The sequence below is a fragment of the Rhinichthys klamathensis genome, unplaced genomic scaffold, assembly GCF_029890125.1.
Source record: "Rhinichthys klamathensis goyatoka isolate OS25496 unplaced genomic scaffold, OSU_Roscu_1.1 h1tg000013l_1, whole genome shotgun sequence".
Lineage (NCBI taxonomy): Eukaryota > Metazoa > Chordata > Actinopteri > Cypriniformes > Leuciscidae > Rhinichthys > Rhinichthys klamathensis.
Window position 1 is genome coordinate 409,254 of NW_026606565.1, and position 17,663 is coordinate 426,916.

A 17,663-nucleotide genomic window follows, 5' to 3' on the forward strand; every position below is an offset into this window, starting at 1 on the left:
TTTCTAAAAAGGAACACAGTTGTGAAGATACTGCCTTTTCAAGTATCTTTGACAGAAAAGGTAGATTCGAGATCGGCCTGTAATTGACTAATTCTGTAGGATTTGTGTTTTTTTTAACAAGCGGTTTAATCATAGCCAGCTTAACTTTTTGGTACGTATCCTAATGTCAAAGATGAATTAATGATATTAAGAAGAGGATCTTTGACCTCTGGAAACATCTCTTTCATTAGCTTTGGTATAGGGTCTAATATACACTCACCTAAAGGATTATTAGGAACACCTGTTAAATTTCTCATTAATGCAATTATCTAATCAACCAATCACATGGCAGTTGCTTCAATGCATTTAGGGGTGTGGTCCTGGTCAAGACAATCTCCTGAACTCCAAACTGAATGTCAGAATGGGAAAGAAAGGTGATTTAAGCAATTTTGAGCGTGGCATGGTTGTTGGTGCCAGATGGGCCGGTCTGAGTATTTCACAATCTGCTCAGTTACTGGTATTTTCACGCACAACCATTTCTAGGGTTTACAAAGAATGGTGTGAAAAGGGAAAAACATCCAGTATGCGGCAGTCCTGTGGGCGAAAATGCCTTGTTGATGCTAGAGGTCAGAGGAGAATGGGCCGACTGATTCAAGCTGAAAGAAGAGCAACTTTGACTGAAATAACCACTCGTTACAACCGAGGTATGCAGCAAAGCATTTGTGAAGCCACAACACGCACAACCTTGAGGCGGATGGGCTACAACAGCAGAAGACCCCACCGGGTACCACTCATCTCCACTACAAATAGGAAAAAGAGGCTACAATTTGCAAGAGCTCACCAAAATTGGACAGTTGAAGACTGGAAAAATGTGTCCTGGTCTGATGAGTCTCGATTTCTGTTGAGACATTCAGATGGTAGAGTCAGAATTTGGCGTAAACAGAATGAGAACATGGATCCATCATGCCTTGTTACCACTGTGGAGGCTGGTGGTGGTGGTGTAATGGTGTGGGGGATGTTTTCTTGGCACACTTTAGGCCCCTTAGTGCCAATTGGGCATCGTTTAAATGCCACGGCCTACCTGAGCATTGTTTCTGACCATGTCCATCACTTTATGGCCACCATGTATGAACCCATCCTCTGATGGCTACTTCCAGCAGGATAATGCACCATGTCACAAAGCTCGAATCATTTCAAATTGGTTTCTTGAACATGACAACTGTACTAAAATGGCCCCCACAGTCACCAGATCTCAACCCAATAGAGCATCTTTGGGATGTGGTGGAACGGGAGCTTCGTCCCCTGGATGTGCATCCCACAAATCTCCATCAACTGCAAGATGCTATCCTATCAATATGGGCCAACATTTCTAAAGAATGCTTTCAGCACCTTGTTGAATCAATGCCACGTAGAATTAAGGCAGTTCTGAAGGCGAAAGGGGGTCAAACACAGTATTAGTATGGTGTTCCTAAAAATCCTTTAGGTGAGTGTACATGTTGTCGATTTAGATGATTTAACGAGTTTAAAAAATATAGTAATATATAGTAATGAATGAATTGAATTTTTCCTTAGGGAGACTACAATGCACTCCCTGCAGAAGCGATGCTGTAGTAGACGGTTGCATAGTTATAATTTTCTCCCTGATATTATCTATCTTGTAAGTGAAGAAGTTCATGCAGTCATTACTGCTGTGTCTCTTGGACACTTCTGGGGTTGAGGCTTTATTTTTCATTAGTTTAGCCATTGTTTATTTTCTTCTAATAGGGTTGAAAAATAAGTAGATCTAGCAGCTTTTAAGGCATCTCTGTATGCGATCGAGCTCTCTTTCCGTGAAATGCGAAATACTTCTAGTTTTGTTTTCTTCCAGTTGCGCTCCATTTTTCTGGCTGCTCTCTTAAGGGCCTTAGTGTGCTCGTTGTACCACGGCGTTGGACTATTTTCTTTAATCTTCTTTAAGCGCAACGGAGCAACTGTGTCTAAAGTACTGGAAAAGAGAGAGTTAAAAGTTTCTGTCGCAATATCTAGTTCTTCTAAGCTATCTGGGATGCTGAGATGATGAAACTGATCAGGAAGATTATTAATAAAGCAATCTTTAGTGGCAAAATTGATAGGTCTAACATACTTGTAACACGGAGTCGGCTTTGCAGCCTTGGCTAAATGAAGTTTACATGAGACTAGATAATGATCTGAGATGTCATCGCTCTCCTGCAGAATTTCAACGGCATTAACATTGATTCCGTGTGATAATATTAGATCTAGAGTATGATTACGACAATGAGTAGGTCCTGACACGTGTTGTCTAACTCCAAATAGAGTTAAGAATATCTTTAAAGGCCAATCCCAATGCATCTTTTTCGTTATCTACATGTATATTAAAATCACCAACAATTAGGACTTTATCTTCAGCGAGTACTAATTCTGATAGAAAGTCAGCAAATTCTTTGATAAAGTCTGTATGGTGCCCTGGTGGCCTGTATACAGTAGCCAGCACAAATCTCAAACGTGATTTATCGTTTGCACTATACAGTATATATATATATATATATATATACTGTATATAGAGAGAGTCCAGTTTGTTCTTAGTCCTGCACGTAACCTTCAATAATAATAATTAGTAGTCTCAAGCATTATTTTGACAGAGATAAATGAGCACAGTTGCTTGTCAGTCGCTGAGTTTATTCAGGAGTCCTAATGGCTGAGTTCACCTCTCTCTTTATTGGCCTGGACGTGGGCTTGATATCTGTGGTGCAGGCAGTTTCTCAGATACTCGTGTATAATAAAGCACTGCAGACATGTGCTCTGTATTCCTCTCCCTCCTCTGTTCTGTTCTCTTCTCTCACGCCTCATCGTCTGCATAGCTTAGGAAGCCCTTTTTTTAATCAATTTAGCAGTTATGATACTTTTTAGTTTGTTTTGAGCTTATGAATAATTAAAGTGCCTTTAAAATTCAAGGCCATGTTAAAAGTCTTTCTTTCTCTGTTTCGCTTGCTTTTCCCTGTCAGAGGCCGGAGGTTCAACGTTCACAATAGGGAAGTCAATCTGGCTTCTTTGGGCACTGGTCTTTAATAACTCCGTTCCAGTGGAGAACCCCAAAGGAACTACTAGCAAGATCATGGTTCTTGTCTGGGCTTTCTTTGCTGTCATCTTCCTGGCTAGCTACACTGCCAACCTGGCTGCCTTCATGATCCAAGAGGAATACATTGACACTGTGTCTGGCCTCAGCGATAAAAAGGTAAGGGAAAAGTGGTTTCAGAGATACTGTAGAAGCAGAGAGAGCTTGTGTTTATTGGTGCGTATAGATGGACATATAAAGTTTTCATAATTTGTGATGTGGTGTTGACATGGATTTTGGGATCAATATTCTTTAAGACTACAGAGACTAGAGTTAGACTGGAATTTGAGATTGACAGTAGCTTAAATTGGCTGTTAAGTGGATGAATAGCATGAAGAAACATTTTCTCACTGTTTGTCTTTTGAAGAGCCTATGCTTTCAAAGTCTATTACTGAAATGACACATTTTGGAAGAAAGACTATTACGTTGATTTTAAAATATAATAAAATATGTATAAACTACACAGTTTCCACAAAAATATTAAGCAGCACTACTGTTTTGAACATTGATAATAATAAGAAATGTTTCTTGAGCACCAAATTCCTGCATTCTCATCTTTACATCTTTACCAATCAGCTCCTGTATTACACGAAAAGCTGCCTAATTCTATAAAAGACCTTATCATAGCTAACCATAAGGACAATTTATACTCAATCTTCTGCTAGCAACCAGAGTATATTGCCTCTACTTGTACTTGCGTTTTAATACGGTGGTAGTGCTCGTGGGTCTGTGAGATGTTCAGTAATTTGCCATTCTAGCGTGGAACTGTTCCTTTGCCCTCGCTCTTAGTGTTGACCTTGAAGAATCTACAGGGATTCTTGAGGAAACACACTGACATAAAAAAACACTGTTTTGCTTTCATGGCATATGAATGTACTTATGTACACTAAATGAAATGTATTTGAGTCCCATTGTGTTTGTGTCATTTTCAGAAAAGAAGCTACATCAAATCTGGATACTTAAAGTCATTTAACTTGCGGTGGCTTTTGTTAGTTCTTTTTCTAAGTGCCTCGTGTTCATTTTGTAATCCCTTTTTAAATGAAAAGTTTCCCCCATCTGTTCCACTATTGTGAAGCGGAATGAACACAATGTGCATGTCAGCACTGCTGCTTTGTATATTGTTCTGTGTTTATGATGTATTATAGTTGGTTTTGACAGCTGCAGTAGCTGTAGTCTGTTTCTAACATGCATTCACTTTCACACGTCATTCAAGTTTATTCTTGCAATATTTTTTTCATTGTGCTCTATTGTTAGTCCACTAATTACTTTGAAAAAACAAATGCAACATCAATTTCAATCACTGTTTCATACTGTGTTTCCCTCTCTCAGTTTCAGCACCCCACAGAGCAGTACCCCCCTCTGAAGTTTGGAACGGTCCCTAACGGAAGCACAGAGAAAAACATCCGTAGTAACTATCCAGACATGCACCAGTACATGATCAAATACAACCAGAGAAGTGTGGAGGACGCCATCTCCCACCTCAAGTCTGGGTCTGTGCTGGTTTTCTTACTCTCACTGACTTCCGTCATTCTATGTATCATACAGTTTTGAATTTTGTATTGTATTGTATAATGGTTTTCAGTTTTAGTTTTAATGGCGCATAGATGATTCTTTCTTGTTTGTAATGTATATTTAACTGCATTTGAAACTACCATTACTAATCACCCTAGCTTTTCATTTGGACTGGATTCCACATTGGAGTTCAAGAGTGTTACATAAGCAAAAAAAATTCCGAAACAAAAGTTATATTTTTGTTATTCTGTTTAATTTCCATTCACAGTGAAATGTGCACATTTATAGTTTTGGGATCAAGCGATAAAAACTTACTGTTTTTGTAAGATTATTTTTTTATTCACTAAAACTGATCATGGAGCCCAAACCTAAGGCCTATAGATCTGAAATTTGGTAGAACTATTGGCCATTACTTTATGCCGCACAAGGACACAGCCCAAACAGTCAAGTGGGGGCGCTATAATAAGATAAATGCGTTTTAGTTTGTACATTTTGAACTGTGTATCTCCTGAACCGTATATCACTGGAACCATGATCTCTAAATGTAATCCTTGAGTCAAGACAAACCAAATGTATATCCTAAATGTAATTTCTGTTCTTTGTGGGTGTGGCCCAGTTTGCATAAAAAGTTTACAACCTCGAAATGCAAGATTTTCATAAAATGACAATAGATGGGGCTACAACAGTGATACATTTGAGTGGTCGGATCTCTACTCTAATTGTCCTGAAATAACTGATTGTTTGAGAAATGCTTTATATAAAAAACAAAAACAAATTCTTAAAGTTCCAGCAGTACTTAAACCCTGATAATTTCAGTGTAGCTTTCATTCCTTTGCAAACTCATTTATATTTCTGTTAACGGAAATACTTCCGCTGTGTTTATTTAGTTTCTGTCTTTGTAATTGTTTACATAAACAATAATAACCTTGTTTTCAACGTGTTATCTAACATCTCTCACTTTTCCACTCGCTTCCTTACACCTCCAAGCCCCATGTTGCTCTCACGAACAGGAGTTCCTTTACGATGTGTTTGCACTTTTTTCCCTCCTCCCACACTTCCTCTGTTAGCCCTGTACACCTCACACACTCTTCCTCTATTTATCATGAGTTGTTAATCCACACCATGGTTTTCCTGAGCCTGTCATTTCCTTATCCATTTTTAGCAAAAGTGATAATATAAGGCCGCCACACTACAACTTTCCTCTCTGCTCTCTTTCTGTCTATCACCCTCCTCCATCCCACTCTGTCTCTTCTGACTCCTACTCTTCCTGTCTGTGTCTGCAGTAAGCTGGATGCCTTAATCTATGATGCAGCCGTGTTGAACTACATGGCTCGTAAAGATGAAGGCTGCAAAGTAATGACCATCGGCTCAGGGAAAGTATTCGCCACAACTGGTTACGGCATCGCCCTGATCAAGAACTCCCGCTGGAAACGGCCATTGGACCTGGCCTTACTGCAGCTGGTGGGCGACGGTGAGAGTCTGAAGGTTCTGCAGTATCAAAGTGCTAAAATTGAAGGAATTGTATATTAGTGCATTTATGCTGTTGGGATGTAGGAGATTAAAGTATTTTTTATGCATGTTTAACAAGACTTCATTAGCCTGTTCTGCTAGCTTCAAGCCATCTTCTCATCTTCTTGTAATCCAGTTTCCTTAACATGACGCAATATGTATCTGTTGTGTGCCAGGTGACATTTGTCTTTGTGCTAGCAGGCTGTTTACTGATTTAAAGGAGATGATCGCAACCTATTGATGCATAAAAGAGATGTATCATGTATCAAAGATTCAGTCTTGGGAATGACAGAAGTGGTGTGTGTGTGAGAGAGAGAAATGGAGAAAGAAAGTCTGTGCTCTTTTCCAAAACCTATGAGCTGCCTGATGCAGGATTGTGGGTCATCAAGCTGTGAATTTAAAGACCCCATGTGGTGAAAATCAAGTTTTTAATGTTGTTTACATGTCTATATGGTGTTTTTAATATGTTTTAAGACAAACCATGTGCAAATTCACAAGTCAACACCATTGCAGTATTTTCTACAGTGAACCAAAGACAGTCTCAAAAACGCTGGTGTTTCTGACGTCACAAACTACCTTGTAACTAATCACGTCAATGTGTGATCGTCAACGAGTTGATCTCTGAGCTGGTGTGAGTGAGTTGAGGCAAGGGTGTGGTTACATTCAAGCTATTTTAAGGCGTGAAGAAAGTTTTTTCAAGGAACATTTTTTAAATATGTTTTTTTAGTGATCAAAGATGAGGTTTAAGGGATAAAATTATTGACTACAAAGGGACTATAATGTAGTTTGTCAAATTTTTGCGTGTGAACCATTTTAATAGGAAACGTGCAATCTGGAATTTTGTGTGAGAGTGAAAGGTTTTCCCATGCCGACTTCGCAACAGGTTCAAGTTGGTCACCTGGATTTGCTGCATTGACCTACAGAAAGTCTTGACTTTACACTATTGACAATAGACAACCAACCTTTTTTATTGACAATAGACAGCAAATATTTTTTGTGACCACCCTTCCATTTGTTTAATCGCTTATCACGTTGTAAGCTTAACAACATGCTAACAGCAAACTGTTGTGAGTTGTTTCTCCTGTGCTGTTTGTATGGTGTGCACGCCACGAGGCATTCCAAATTCCAAACTAGTCAGTTAGACAGTTCCATAATGGTTAGGAAAACTACACAGGCAGTTGCCTGTGTTGGCAGCAGGTAGCTAGTCAGCTCACTAGGTTTTGGAACCAAGCAATTGTGTGAGATGTGTGTGTTGAGTGACTGTCCATTCTCACACTCCATAGAGGATTAGCTGTTATGGATTTGCAATGTCAGAGTGAAACGCATCTGATTCAAATGTGCTTGTCCAAGTACTAATTCTTTAATTGTCATTTATACACCATCCTCCCTGCCTTCTCCCAACACACACACATACACAAACACATAAATGCACTAGCTATCTCACACAGTGTTTTGTTTCAACTGGATGGTTTGTTTGATTGCTGTTTAAATCCTCTTTGGCTTTTGGTGTGTCAGAGAGAGAGAGACTGAAAGAATGTGTGAGTACGCCAGGTTCCCACAGTGCGATCGTCACGCTGGTGCCAGGTTCTATTAGCTAACACCACAATTTAACAGCTGAGAAGCTTAACAAGTGAAATGAACAGTGGCTTTTTTTATTCATCTGGTTGGTGTTTTGGTGGGTGTTTTATCTGATGTTATTTTCTGAATTCTGCCCTTGTTTTACCTTTAAAATGTTAAAAACTATTGTGGTTTTCTGGGGATAATGAGTCTATATATATATTGTCAAATATTTTAATCTCATTGTTTAAACGAATTTCTGCTGTTATGGCAGCTCTTATCACTCTTCTTTTTCAAAATGCTTCTTTGGACAATCATGAAAGAAAATGGCAGTGCTGTTTCGAAAATTGAGCTTCTCAAGTTTAAAGGTTGCCTTTTCTACATAAGCGTATATTTGTTGATAGCATACTGTATCAACACAAAATAACACAATTCTTAACTTATAAAATTGTGCCAATCCAAGAAATTAGCTCTAAAGCTTAAACATGTGGGAAGTTACTATGGAGGTACTGAATAATGTTTTTGCTGTACAACAGCTACAACTATAATTTGTACTTTTAAGGGTTTTTTTAGCCTTTAAAAGCCCCAGGAAAACCACTTGTCCATCTCCAACCTTTTAATTTCTTTTAAACTCCGCAAGTAACCTTATTGGTCAGTACCACGCAAACGCACTTCTTACCTGCTTAAGCGTTATGTTATTTTATTTCAGGGCTAGCAGCTTTCTTTGCTGTGGTCATCTAGAATAGGAGTCCTTTTACCTACTAACAATTTCAGAGGACTTATTACAGTGGTCAGAGGTGCCTCTGCGGTTCCGATCTGTTTATAAAAGTGTTGACCTTTAAGGCTGATCCAAGAGCAATGTTTGCTTTAGCATGATAGAGGTTTGGGTCAGGATGGGATCAGAGGGGGCTGCACAGGGAACAGTGTTGGAGGTCACACAAATGGCACAGACTGGCTGTCTGCCTGAGCTTAAAGACCTTGCTAAAGCATTAGCTGTTAAAATGTGCCCACTTAATCGTGCCAACCCTGAGTTCCATTGCCAAACAGAAGCCGTTATGGCAAGAGCAAAGGTGTGAAAGTATGTCTACATGTGTTAGAATGTGCTATGCGCACATTTGTACTGAATGTGTGGGTGTGTATTTGTAACTTACCGTGCATCTGTAAAGCTGTGCAAGTGTGTGAATGGTGTTTGTGTGTGTATAACATAGCTGTGTGTGTATGTATGTTCTCAGTATGACACACCTGCTAAGTTTGGCTGTGGTCAGTGAAATGGTTTGCCAGAGCCACTGGCAGGAGTCAGAAGGAGGTGAATGGACAGTGTCAACAGAGTGAGGCAGTGCTCGGATCCAAGCTGGGCTCGTGCTGTTATCTGTTCAAGTCCCATGTGGGATTCAGCTTGCGCTTCGTCGTCCTGCTTGACTGCATTTTCTTTTGTGAAATGTTTTATGTGATGTGTCTGCGGCACCTCATCTACATTGTGATTAATGCCCGCAGGTTACGCTTGCTGGATAGTTTGTTTTGATAGCATAAGAGACAGATGCCATAATTCAAACTCTGTGAGAACAACGCAACTGTCATTTACAGTGTGATGGGTGATGATGTACTTTTATTATGTTACACAGCACTATTTTGAGATGGCCCATACTGAGATAACGTGGTGCAGTTGGCCAGTTCTCATCAAAGCAGTTAATGCTGCAGTACATGCCTCGGTCTAGTAAGGATTGCAGTAATTCACAAGCTCGTCTTTCTGTAGATAAAAGGTGAGATTCTGATTTTCTCTTGAGTTTGCAGCAGGCCTGACCATCTTCCAGCACAATTAAATGATTATGATCTCACCCTTTCACCGTTCGGTCTCCCTCTCTGTCATCTTGTTTTTCTGCCCTCTGCCTATCACTCTGTTCCTACTCACGCTCCTTCTTTATTTTATTTTCCCTTTTCTGTTCCATCTTTCACAACCTGTACACACACACATGTACATGCACATGTACTGTTTTCCCCCCGTCGCCATCTGTCTTCATCCCTCTTTTTATGTTAACTTTATCCTCTCTGAATAGAAAAGGTGCTTCTGCTATTTGTCATAATGACAAAGTCACTCTCTTCTTCGTTTCCACATGCCTTTTACTTATTTCTTCACATCCTCTCATTTCCCATGATACAATGCAGCATTGAAAAGACAAAGAACTTTGCTCTCCTTTCTTTTTTATCTTCTCATTTACCCTCTGAGGAAAAGAGGATATGGGTAGATCATTATGCAGGACCTAGCCTTTGCTAGCCTACAGGCCTCTTGCTCTCTTCCTCTTCCTTTCACTCTTTCAAAATTAACAAAAAACTTCCCCATTTGATCAGCTTCTAAACAGACCTTCACAGTAATGTTCCCATTTACCCACTAGGACTTGTTCACTTGACCTCTGACCTGTAATGTTTTCAGTAAAAAACTCTACAGAACTCAAAATAGCACCTGACTTAGGTTCACAACAGATTTACACCCATTTAGTATTAGCATCTGCTTCCTGCTACAACAAGCATGTGGGAAAGGCAACTCAATGCCATATTGCATTCATACATGTTTTATTGATACATCTGTGCCAAGTAGTTGTATCACTTATTAAATAAGAAAATTAGTAATGTTAATGCCTTGTATTTCTCTCCCCTCTCCACGCAGATGAGATTGAGATGCTAGAGCGTCTCTGGCTCTCAGGGATCTGTCATAATGATAAAATTGAAGTGATGAGCTCCAAACTAGACATAGACAACATGGCCGGTGTGTTCTACATGCTGCTGGTGGCCATGGGCCTAAGTCTGCTGGTCTTCGCCTGGGAACACCTGGTTTACTGGAGGCTGCGGCACTGCATGAACAAAATGGGCCAGTCCGGCAAACTGGACTTCCTGCTCGCCTTCAGCAGGGTGAGAGAGAGTGTGAAGTGAGAGTGTAAAGTGAAAGAGTGAGTGATTATTAGTCACTAGATGAAAGACATATGGAAGAGTTTGAGTAGAAGAAAGATGGTAACATGGACATGCCTGTGGTATTACAGATGGGGTGAGAGTGATGTAATGAAAGCTGATTTGCCCTTATTATCAAAATATGACTTTACAATTTATTGTACTCTTAGGGAATGTATAGCTGCTGCAGTTTTGAAGATGAAACTGCACAAGGTGGGGTTAAAGTCACAGTTCCTGGCCACCATCACACTGCCATGATTCCCGCTTCTTCCTCACATGTGGTCACTTCAGCTGTATCCAATCCAGCCATTGCCATGGTGCAGCAGCAGCAACCACAACAGCCTCAACCTCCTCAGTCTTACAAAACACCTCTTCCTGGTTCCCCTCCCACAATTGTTCATTCTGGAGCAGCCCTGGGTCCTGCAAATACTCAACTTATAGGAGCTCCGCTCCCATGCACTACTTTCTTACCCCGGCCAGATCGCAGACTGGCGGTTGTGGACCGCTGGAGACTACCCAAAACCGCTAGTGCCACCACCTCCATGGGTGTGAGAGGAGCCCTAGCAGAAACAGGGCCCTTACCCCAAAAGGTGGCACCTACCTGGGCAAGTGGTGGAGGTACGGGTAGTGGTCTAGATGGATATAAGCGCTACTATGGACCTATTGATCCGGAGGGACTTGGGACATGTCTGGAACAACAGACAGGTTCTCAAACTCCAAAAACTGTCCCCAGAGCCCACCAACAACCCCCACCAACTAGTGTGGCTTTCTATCAGGAGAAGGGCATGGACCATGGCATGGGGAAGAAGGTGGGAGTGGGTACTGGTGGAGGGGGTCAGGGTAGAGGGGTTAAATCTCTGGGAACTCCAAGGCTTCCTCCTAAAAGCCAAGCCCCAGCCCTACTGACACCTAACCCCCCGCTGCAGCACCCCTCTCCCCCTCTCCCTTCATCCTTCTGGAGGAAGCGGCGACCAAAAAAGCCCAAAGAACCTGGTGGCCCACTGTATGAAAACATCCTGCCACTGGGCCGGAGAGGTGGAGGCAGGGAAGCGAGTCGAAGACCGAGACCCTCTCCTCCTCTCCCCATCCCTGTGCCAGTCACACATTCCCCATCCTACACTCCTCCATCACCCTCTCCCTCACTCCCTTACACCTCCACATCATCCTCCTCATCCACCACCAGCTCCTCAACCACATCTTCAGCCACATCCTCACGTTCCACCTCTCCTTCATCCACTTCCACAGCATCATCTCGCAGCACCCGAGATAGAGAGGGTGAGGAAGAGGATGAGGAGGATTTGGATGAGCTGACTGAAGAGTCTAGTCTTCTGCAGGGCCACAACAGAACCAGGGACAGAGAACGGTCCATCCTTTCCCCTAGATCTCTCACTCATGGACCTCCTCCTCCTATACCCCCACGTAAACCGTGGGGCACCTTTGGAGACAGGGAGCATAAGAAGGACAGAGAAAGAGAGAGGGGTGGCAGTCAGCTAGCACAGCTCCAGGAATGGTGGGCAGGCTGGGCAGAGAGAGAGAGGGACAGAGAGAGGAGTAGTGGAGCCCAGGGAGACACAGAAAGGAAAAGAGAGAAGAAACGTAGGAAAGAGAGAGACAAAGAGAAAAAGAAAAAGAGGAAGAAAAACAAAAAACGGAAAAAGAGGGAGGAGCGTGAAAGGGAAAGAGAAAGAGAAAGGAAGCGTCGCAAGGTGAAAAAGAAGAAAAAGAAGGCAATGAAAACAAAAAAGAAGAAGAAAGTGTCTTCCGGTAAGCGGTCAGAGCCAGAGGAGGGTGATGTTGAGGCAGAGAGAGATGGAGAGGGGGATGGGGATAGAGAAGGAGAGTACTCATCGTTTTCCACTCAATACCGCAGCACATTTGTTGACAAAGGCAGTCTTTCAGCTTGGGAGGGAGAGAGAGAACGAGGGAGGAGAGATGGCGGTGAGGACGAGGGGGACGATAGAGAGGACGAGAGTGGGGGGGGTAGAGGAAGGGAGAGAAGACCCAAAAGCTCCCATTCACAACATCAACCATCCAGTAAACGCTATCCCAACCTGAACAAACTCCCCTCTTCAGTCAAATTCTGGGTCAGTGGAGGAGAAGCAGGTGGCACTGAGGCTTCCGGACCCTCCCCTCCCTCCTCTTTACATACACTCCTCTCCTCATCCAAGAGACGGAGGAGTAGTGGGGTAGAGAGAGAGGCAGAAGGGAGAGTAGGAGAGCGGAAGCCACTGCTTCTCCACTATGAAAGGGGGCGAGTTAACACAAGAGAAGGCCTGTCCCTCCATGAGTGGGACTCTGAGGATGAGGAGGAGGAAGGGGAAGAAGAAGACAGAGAAAGAGAACGAGAGAGGGAGAGAATAGAGGAGAGAGTGCGGCGTGCAGGGAGAGGAGCAGTGTCTGAGTCAGAGAGGGACAGAATAAGAGCAGAGGAAAGCTTTTCTGACGAGGGGTCCTCGGGAGAGTTTGGCCGTTTTGAGAGGTACTGGGAAGGAACTGGTGTAGGTGGAGCCAGTGGAATTGGGGGTGGGGGCTGGTTTTTTGGAACATACCCTGCTCGAGAGAAAGGTGGAAGTGTCAACAGTAGAGATGACTCCATTTTGGGTCGAGCTGAAGGGTTGGGTGTGGCAGGTGATTTCTGGGGTTCAGGTCCAGGGATTGGATGGGGTTCTGGGGGAGGCAGTGGAGGGCTGGGTTCACAGTGGCCACCCCCTCCCACCTCCCTTCCACCACCGCGACGCTATTGGTCAGTGGACAAACTACAGATGAAGGGTGAGAAGCGTAGCCGCAGTGGGCCAAAAAGCAAAGGTCAGAGGTCTCGGGATAGAATGCAAGATGCAGCATCATGTACGTGTACACAGTATGGGCACGGTAGGCCCCACATACACCACAAACACAGCAGTGCTCAGTCCCATAGTCAAGAGGATCTGCTTCCTCACTGCCACAGCTTCAGTGGAAGCTCTCGGCCCAAAGCACCCCCTAATCCTGACAAATCCAAATCCGGAAGCCAGTCCAACCTAAGCTCCCAGCAAGCCCAGCTCTCAGAACACATACCCCAGGCATCACCCTCCTCACCTCAGCCACTCCTGCCCTCATTATCTGTTCCTTCTGCTCCCAACTCCCTACCCATGCCCATTCCTCCATCCTCTGCATCCATGTCCCCTCCACCTGTGCTTTCCCCTGGGGCTGCTTCCGGCTCCTCCCAGGCAGCCACCGCCAGTGCTAAGCTTCAATACCAGAGACTTCGGTCTGTGCCCCAGCCAAGACGATTCTACTCCCCGCACCTGCCACTCAAAGCCAAGAGCTTATGCTCACGCCGTGGTTCTGCCCATTTCTCCAGCCTAGAGAGTGAAGTATGACACGGGGCTTCGCTGCTGCGCGTGTGTGTGAGCTCTACTGTGAAGCGCAGCTGGAGTGTGATGCACATACATGCGCCGCACCAAGACGAGGAAAATGTCCACGACAGTGACCAGAGCAGCAAAGAAACAGCAGTCAAAGCAGGGAAAGGCTCAACAAATTCTGCCGCGGTCACAATGGATACTCCAGCCGTGCTCCATCTTCGGTCTGAGCTGAGTATTATGATGTCCTCTGTGCTCCTCTCCTCCAATGAGAACAGTGGATAGCAAATGTCTGGGATCTTTCTGTGAGTAATGATGTCATGTTTACACATATACACTCCCTCAAACAAGGAAAAGACATTTTTGGATCGTCCACATACAACATGTGACGACAGACAACAAATACTGCTGTGGCTCAAACTGACTATTCAGTTTATTTACAGATGACTCAAAATTAATATATATTCAATCTGAATGCAGTCTTGGAGAGCGTCAGATGATCAGCATCAACCCACTGACTGAAAAATTGTCTCCATGGCAACCTGATGCTCATAGATACAGAAATACCCTTTTTGTTTCTTTTTTCTTTTCTTTTTCTTTCTTTTTTTGACACTTGCAACAGTGATGTTATGCCATCAGTACCTGTTTGGCTTCCTCTTTTAAGGCCATGCTGGAAAATTATTAATTGAAATTTGACCTCAAAGTAAACGAGAGTAAACTGTCACTCTTTCTGTATTTCTGATTCAAAGATAATCAGAATCTACATGGAGCCATTTCGCTCATCAGAACTTTTGTTGTCCTATCAGAACTCCAATGCCATGGTGTCACTTTGACATCAAATAGGGATGACTTTATGTTCTAAAGAGACAGACTTCAAAAGATAAACAATAAGAACACAAACAAAAATGTAGCAATTTTTTCTGTATTTTTTTTTTTTTCCTTTCAGGTTTCCTTTTCTTTTATGCTGTTTATTGCTCTCACTGTGGTCGTATTTTAACAAAAGGGTAAACCAGCTGTGTCTGATGTTAAATAGTGGGATTATAGATGTGAAGACAATTTTTAATGAGTTATTTCTTTTGATAACAGAATTTTCAAACTGTCACAACTAGATCCACGGCACTGCCCAATGTGATGGTCCTTTCTTTGCATACAAGCAATACTTGTCTTTCATCATATGATGATGGGTTGCAATATTTATGATTGGCACTAGATGGCTACATAATATTAAAAACCGTATGTTAACAATTATAAATGGTGGACCATGAGTGGATCATGCTTGTTTTGTTCATTAATCATCACGCATTAGGTTTCGAACAGACAGCTTGCTGTGTTTCTGGGATGGTTAAGGGCAATGTTCAAAAAAGCTGAGGCTGTCGTTGTCACTGATTGTGCATTATCAAGTCAAGCCTACTTCCAGTGCAGAGTTGCATATAATAAAGCACAAGTTGCTGGCTCTTGTCAGTGTAAATGTTAACATATGATAATGAAGAGTCACGGACAAACATTTCTTATCGATTTTTAACCAAAAGCATCCTACAGCATTTATTTTGGCTAGAGTATTGATGTCAATCATACAGAGATTCGGTTTCTGAATACCTATTTGACGTCAGGCACCGCTTATTTGCCCGTGTTGTAGTTGAATGTAGCTTTGAAATGATTTAGCAAAAAGTAGACATGCGGTAGATTTTGTAGCATTCTGGATGCAGTTACTCATCACAAGAAGTGACAATTACACTTTTATTCTGGGGGGCATAGAGGGCTTGTACATGTCGTCACAGATCAACAGATTTGATTGCCCTTTATTTGATATAAGTGATGTTTGTCTCCCTTTCATATCTTGTTCATTTAAACAAGACCCCCTGGGGAAGGTTTGTCATCAACTACAATAAAATTTAGGGCTTTTTCACATTTTAAAGACCCACCTGTCATCGCATGACTCAAGAAATAACAAGCTCAGGTATTGAATTGCGTGTTGTGTAAACTGAATCACACACAGCCACTTAATCCCCTCGGTCAGCGTTTCTTCCAATGCCGGGAATACGGGTGCGTCAGCGGAAAGTCCACCGCACCCGGCATGGAAGGGGGAGGGGGCAGGAAGATGGATGTAGAATGATTGAATTAATATAGTGTGCCATGAGTACACTTGATCTGTCATTGACCCTTACTGAGTCAGAAGGCGCTAACACAGAATTCTGTGACTGCATGTACAGAACAGACTTATAATTCCCATGTAGCTTTTTCTTGAGAACAAAAAAGAAATATTATCTCTATATACTATGTTTTTGAGAATGTATCATGTTATACTGTGAATTGACATAGATATTTTATTGGCCATTGTATTCAGTTTTCATTGCCATCATATAATTTATCTATACAAAATATATATGTACAAATAAATATATACATATATATACAGACAGGTATATATATATATAATGAGTTAAGTTTGATATACTTGGAGGAAGTGGTAGTAATAGTTTTAAATGTTTTAGCTTTGTAGCAATTCTAGACTCTGGAGACATTTTTGAATTTTGATTCCTCCTATATGACTGTGAAAACATTAGTGCCTGTGAAGAAAACAAACAAATCTAATATCCTTTCATCCATCCATCAATCCTTATGTCCATCTTTTCTTATTTATAGCAGATCTTCACAATTACTCTAATACTACCTAAATAGCTTTCATATCATTTGTGTTTTAGCCCTTTGCCCTCATCGCTGTGTCTTTCCTTTTGATATTCTGCCATTCCAACTGTCCATCTATCCAGTTAGTATTCCATCCATCCATTCAGCCACCCATCAGTCCATCAGTCTAATAATAACTACTGATTTCTTCTTATTTTGTAGTTTTCTTAATATATTTTTTCCACAACACCATTGATTAGGCAACTTAAACAATGTACCTCTGGCATTTTCCTTTTTTTAGATATTTTTAATCTCTCTGTTTATCCCTCTGTATGTTCTCTCAGTTAGCAAAAAACAAAACAAGAAAAAAAAACAGAGACCAGTAGCTACTGTGTTCCTGCTCCTATCAATTGATTATTGAAGATAATGATCAATTAAAGTTATGATGTAATTGATAAATGACTGAAGAGTTGTACCTGATGACCATTACACTGTAGTGAGAGTCTGGGCTGTACTGTACACAACTCACTGTTACTGTTCTGACTAGATGCATGATGGGTAATGTGTGTAACTGTAACATAATGTTGGCGTACTGACTCATGTTGATTAGGAGGTACCGTAGGCAATAGAAATGTCATCCCATCTCCAAACACACACTCACTAAAAGCTTCCCCTTGTCAGTTTAGACTTGTGATCTGATTGTGAAATAGACAAACTACAAGGGTTGGATATTGTTGGTAGAATTGTCCATGGTGGTCAATATTTGGCTGGGAAATTAAAGTCACATATTGTGTTAAGGGCTGGTCAGCTGCTACTTTAGATTCAGTGTGGCTGTTTGTTTGTATGTCTGAGTATCAGAACAGGAGAGAAAAGACTAGTGTCCTTTTTCTACACTGATGCAACCACACTGATGCATTATGTGTAATCTTATGTGTGTGCATCTCATTTGCTATTAGTATTCCGTTCAAAAGTTTGGAGTCAGATTTTTATACTTTTCTTCAGCAAGGATGTATTAAACTGATCCAAAGTGGCAGTAAAGGCATTTATAATGTTACAAAAAATAATTTCAAATAAATGCTGTTCTTTTGATGAAA

General features: G+C 41.9%; 1 protein-coding gene across 2 annotated transcripts in view; it reads left to right on the plus strand.

Moving 5' to 3' along the window:
• Positions 1-16,527, plus strand: part of LOC130104057 (glutamate receptor ionotropic, NMDA 2D) — an 86,892-nt gene extending 70,365 nt beyond the window's left edge. For both annotated transcript variants that reach the window (XM_056270451.1, XM_056270461.1), the window contains exons 11-15: positions 2,982-3,211; positions 4,421-4,581; positions 5,887-6,074; positions 10,332-10,573; positions 10,780-16,527. In XM_056270451.1, the coding sequence (XP_056126426.1) occupies positions 2,982-3,211; positions 4,421-4,581; positions 5,887-6,074; positions 10,332-10,573; positions 10,780-13,965 (4,007 nt within the window). In that variant the 3' untranslated portion in view covers positions 13,966-16,527. The remainder of the gene's footprint in view (positions 1-2,981; positions 3,212-4,420; positions 4,582-5,886; positions 6,075-10,331; positions 10,574-10,779) is intronic.
• Positions 16,528-17,663: the final 1,136 nt, after the last annotated feature.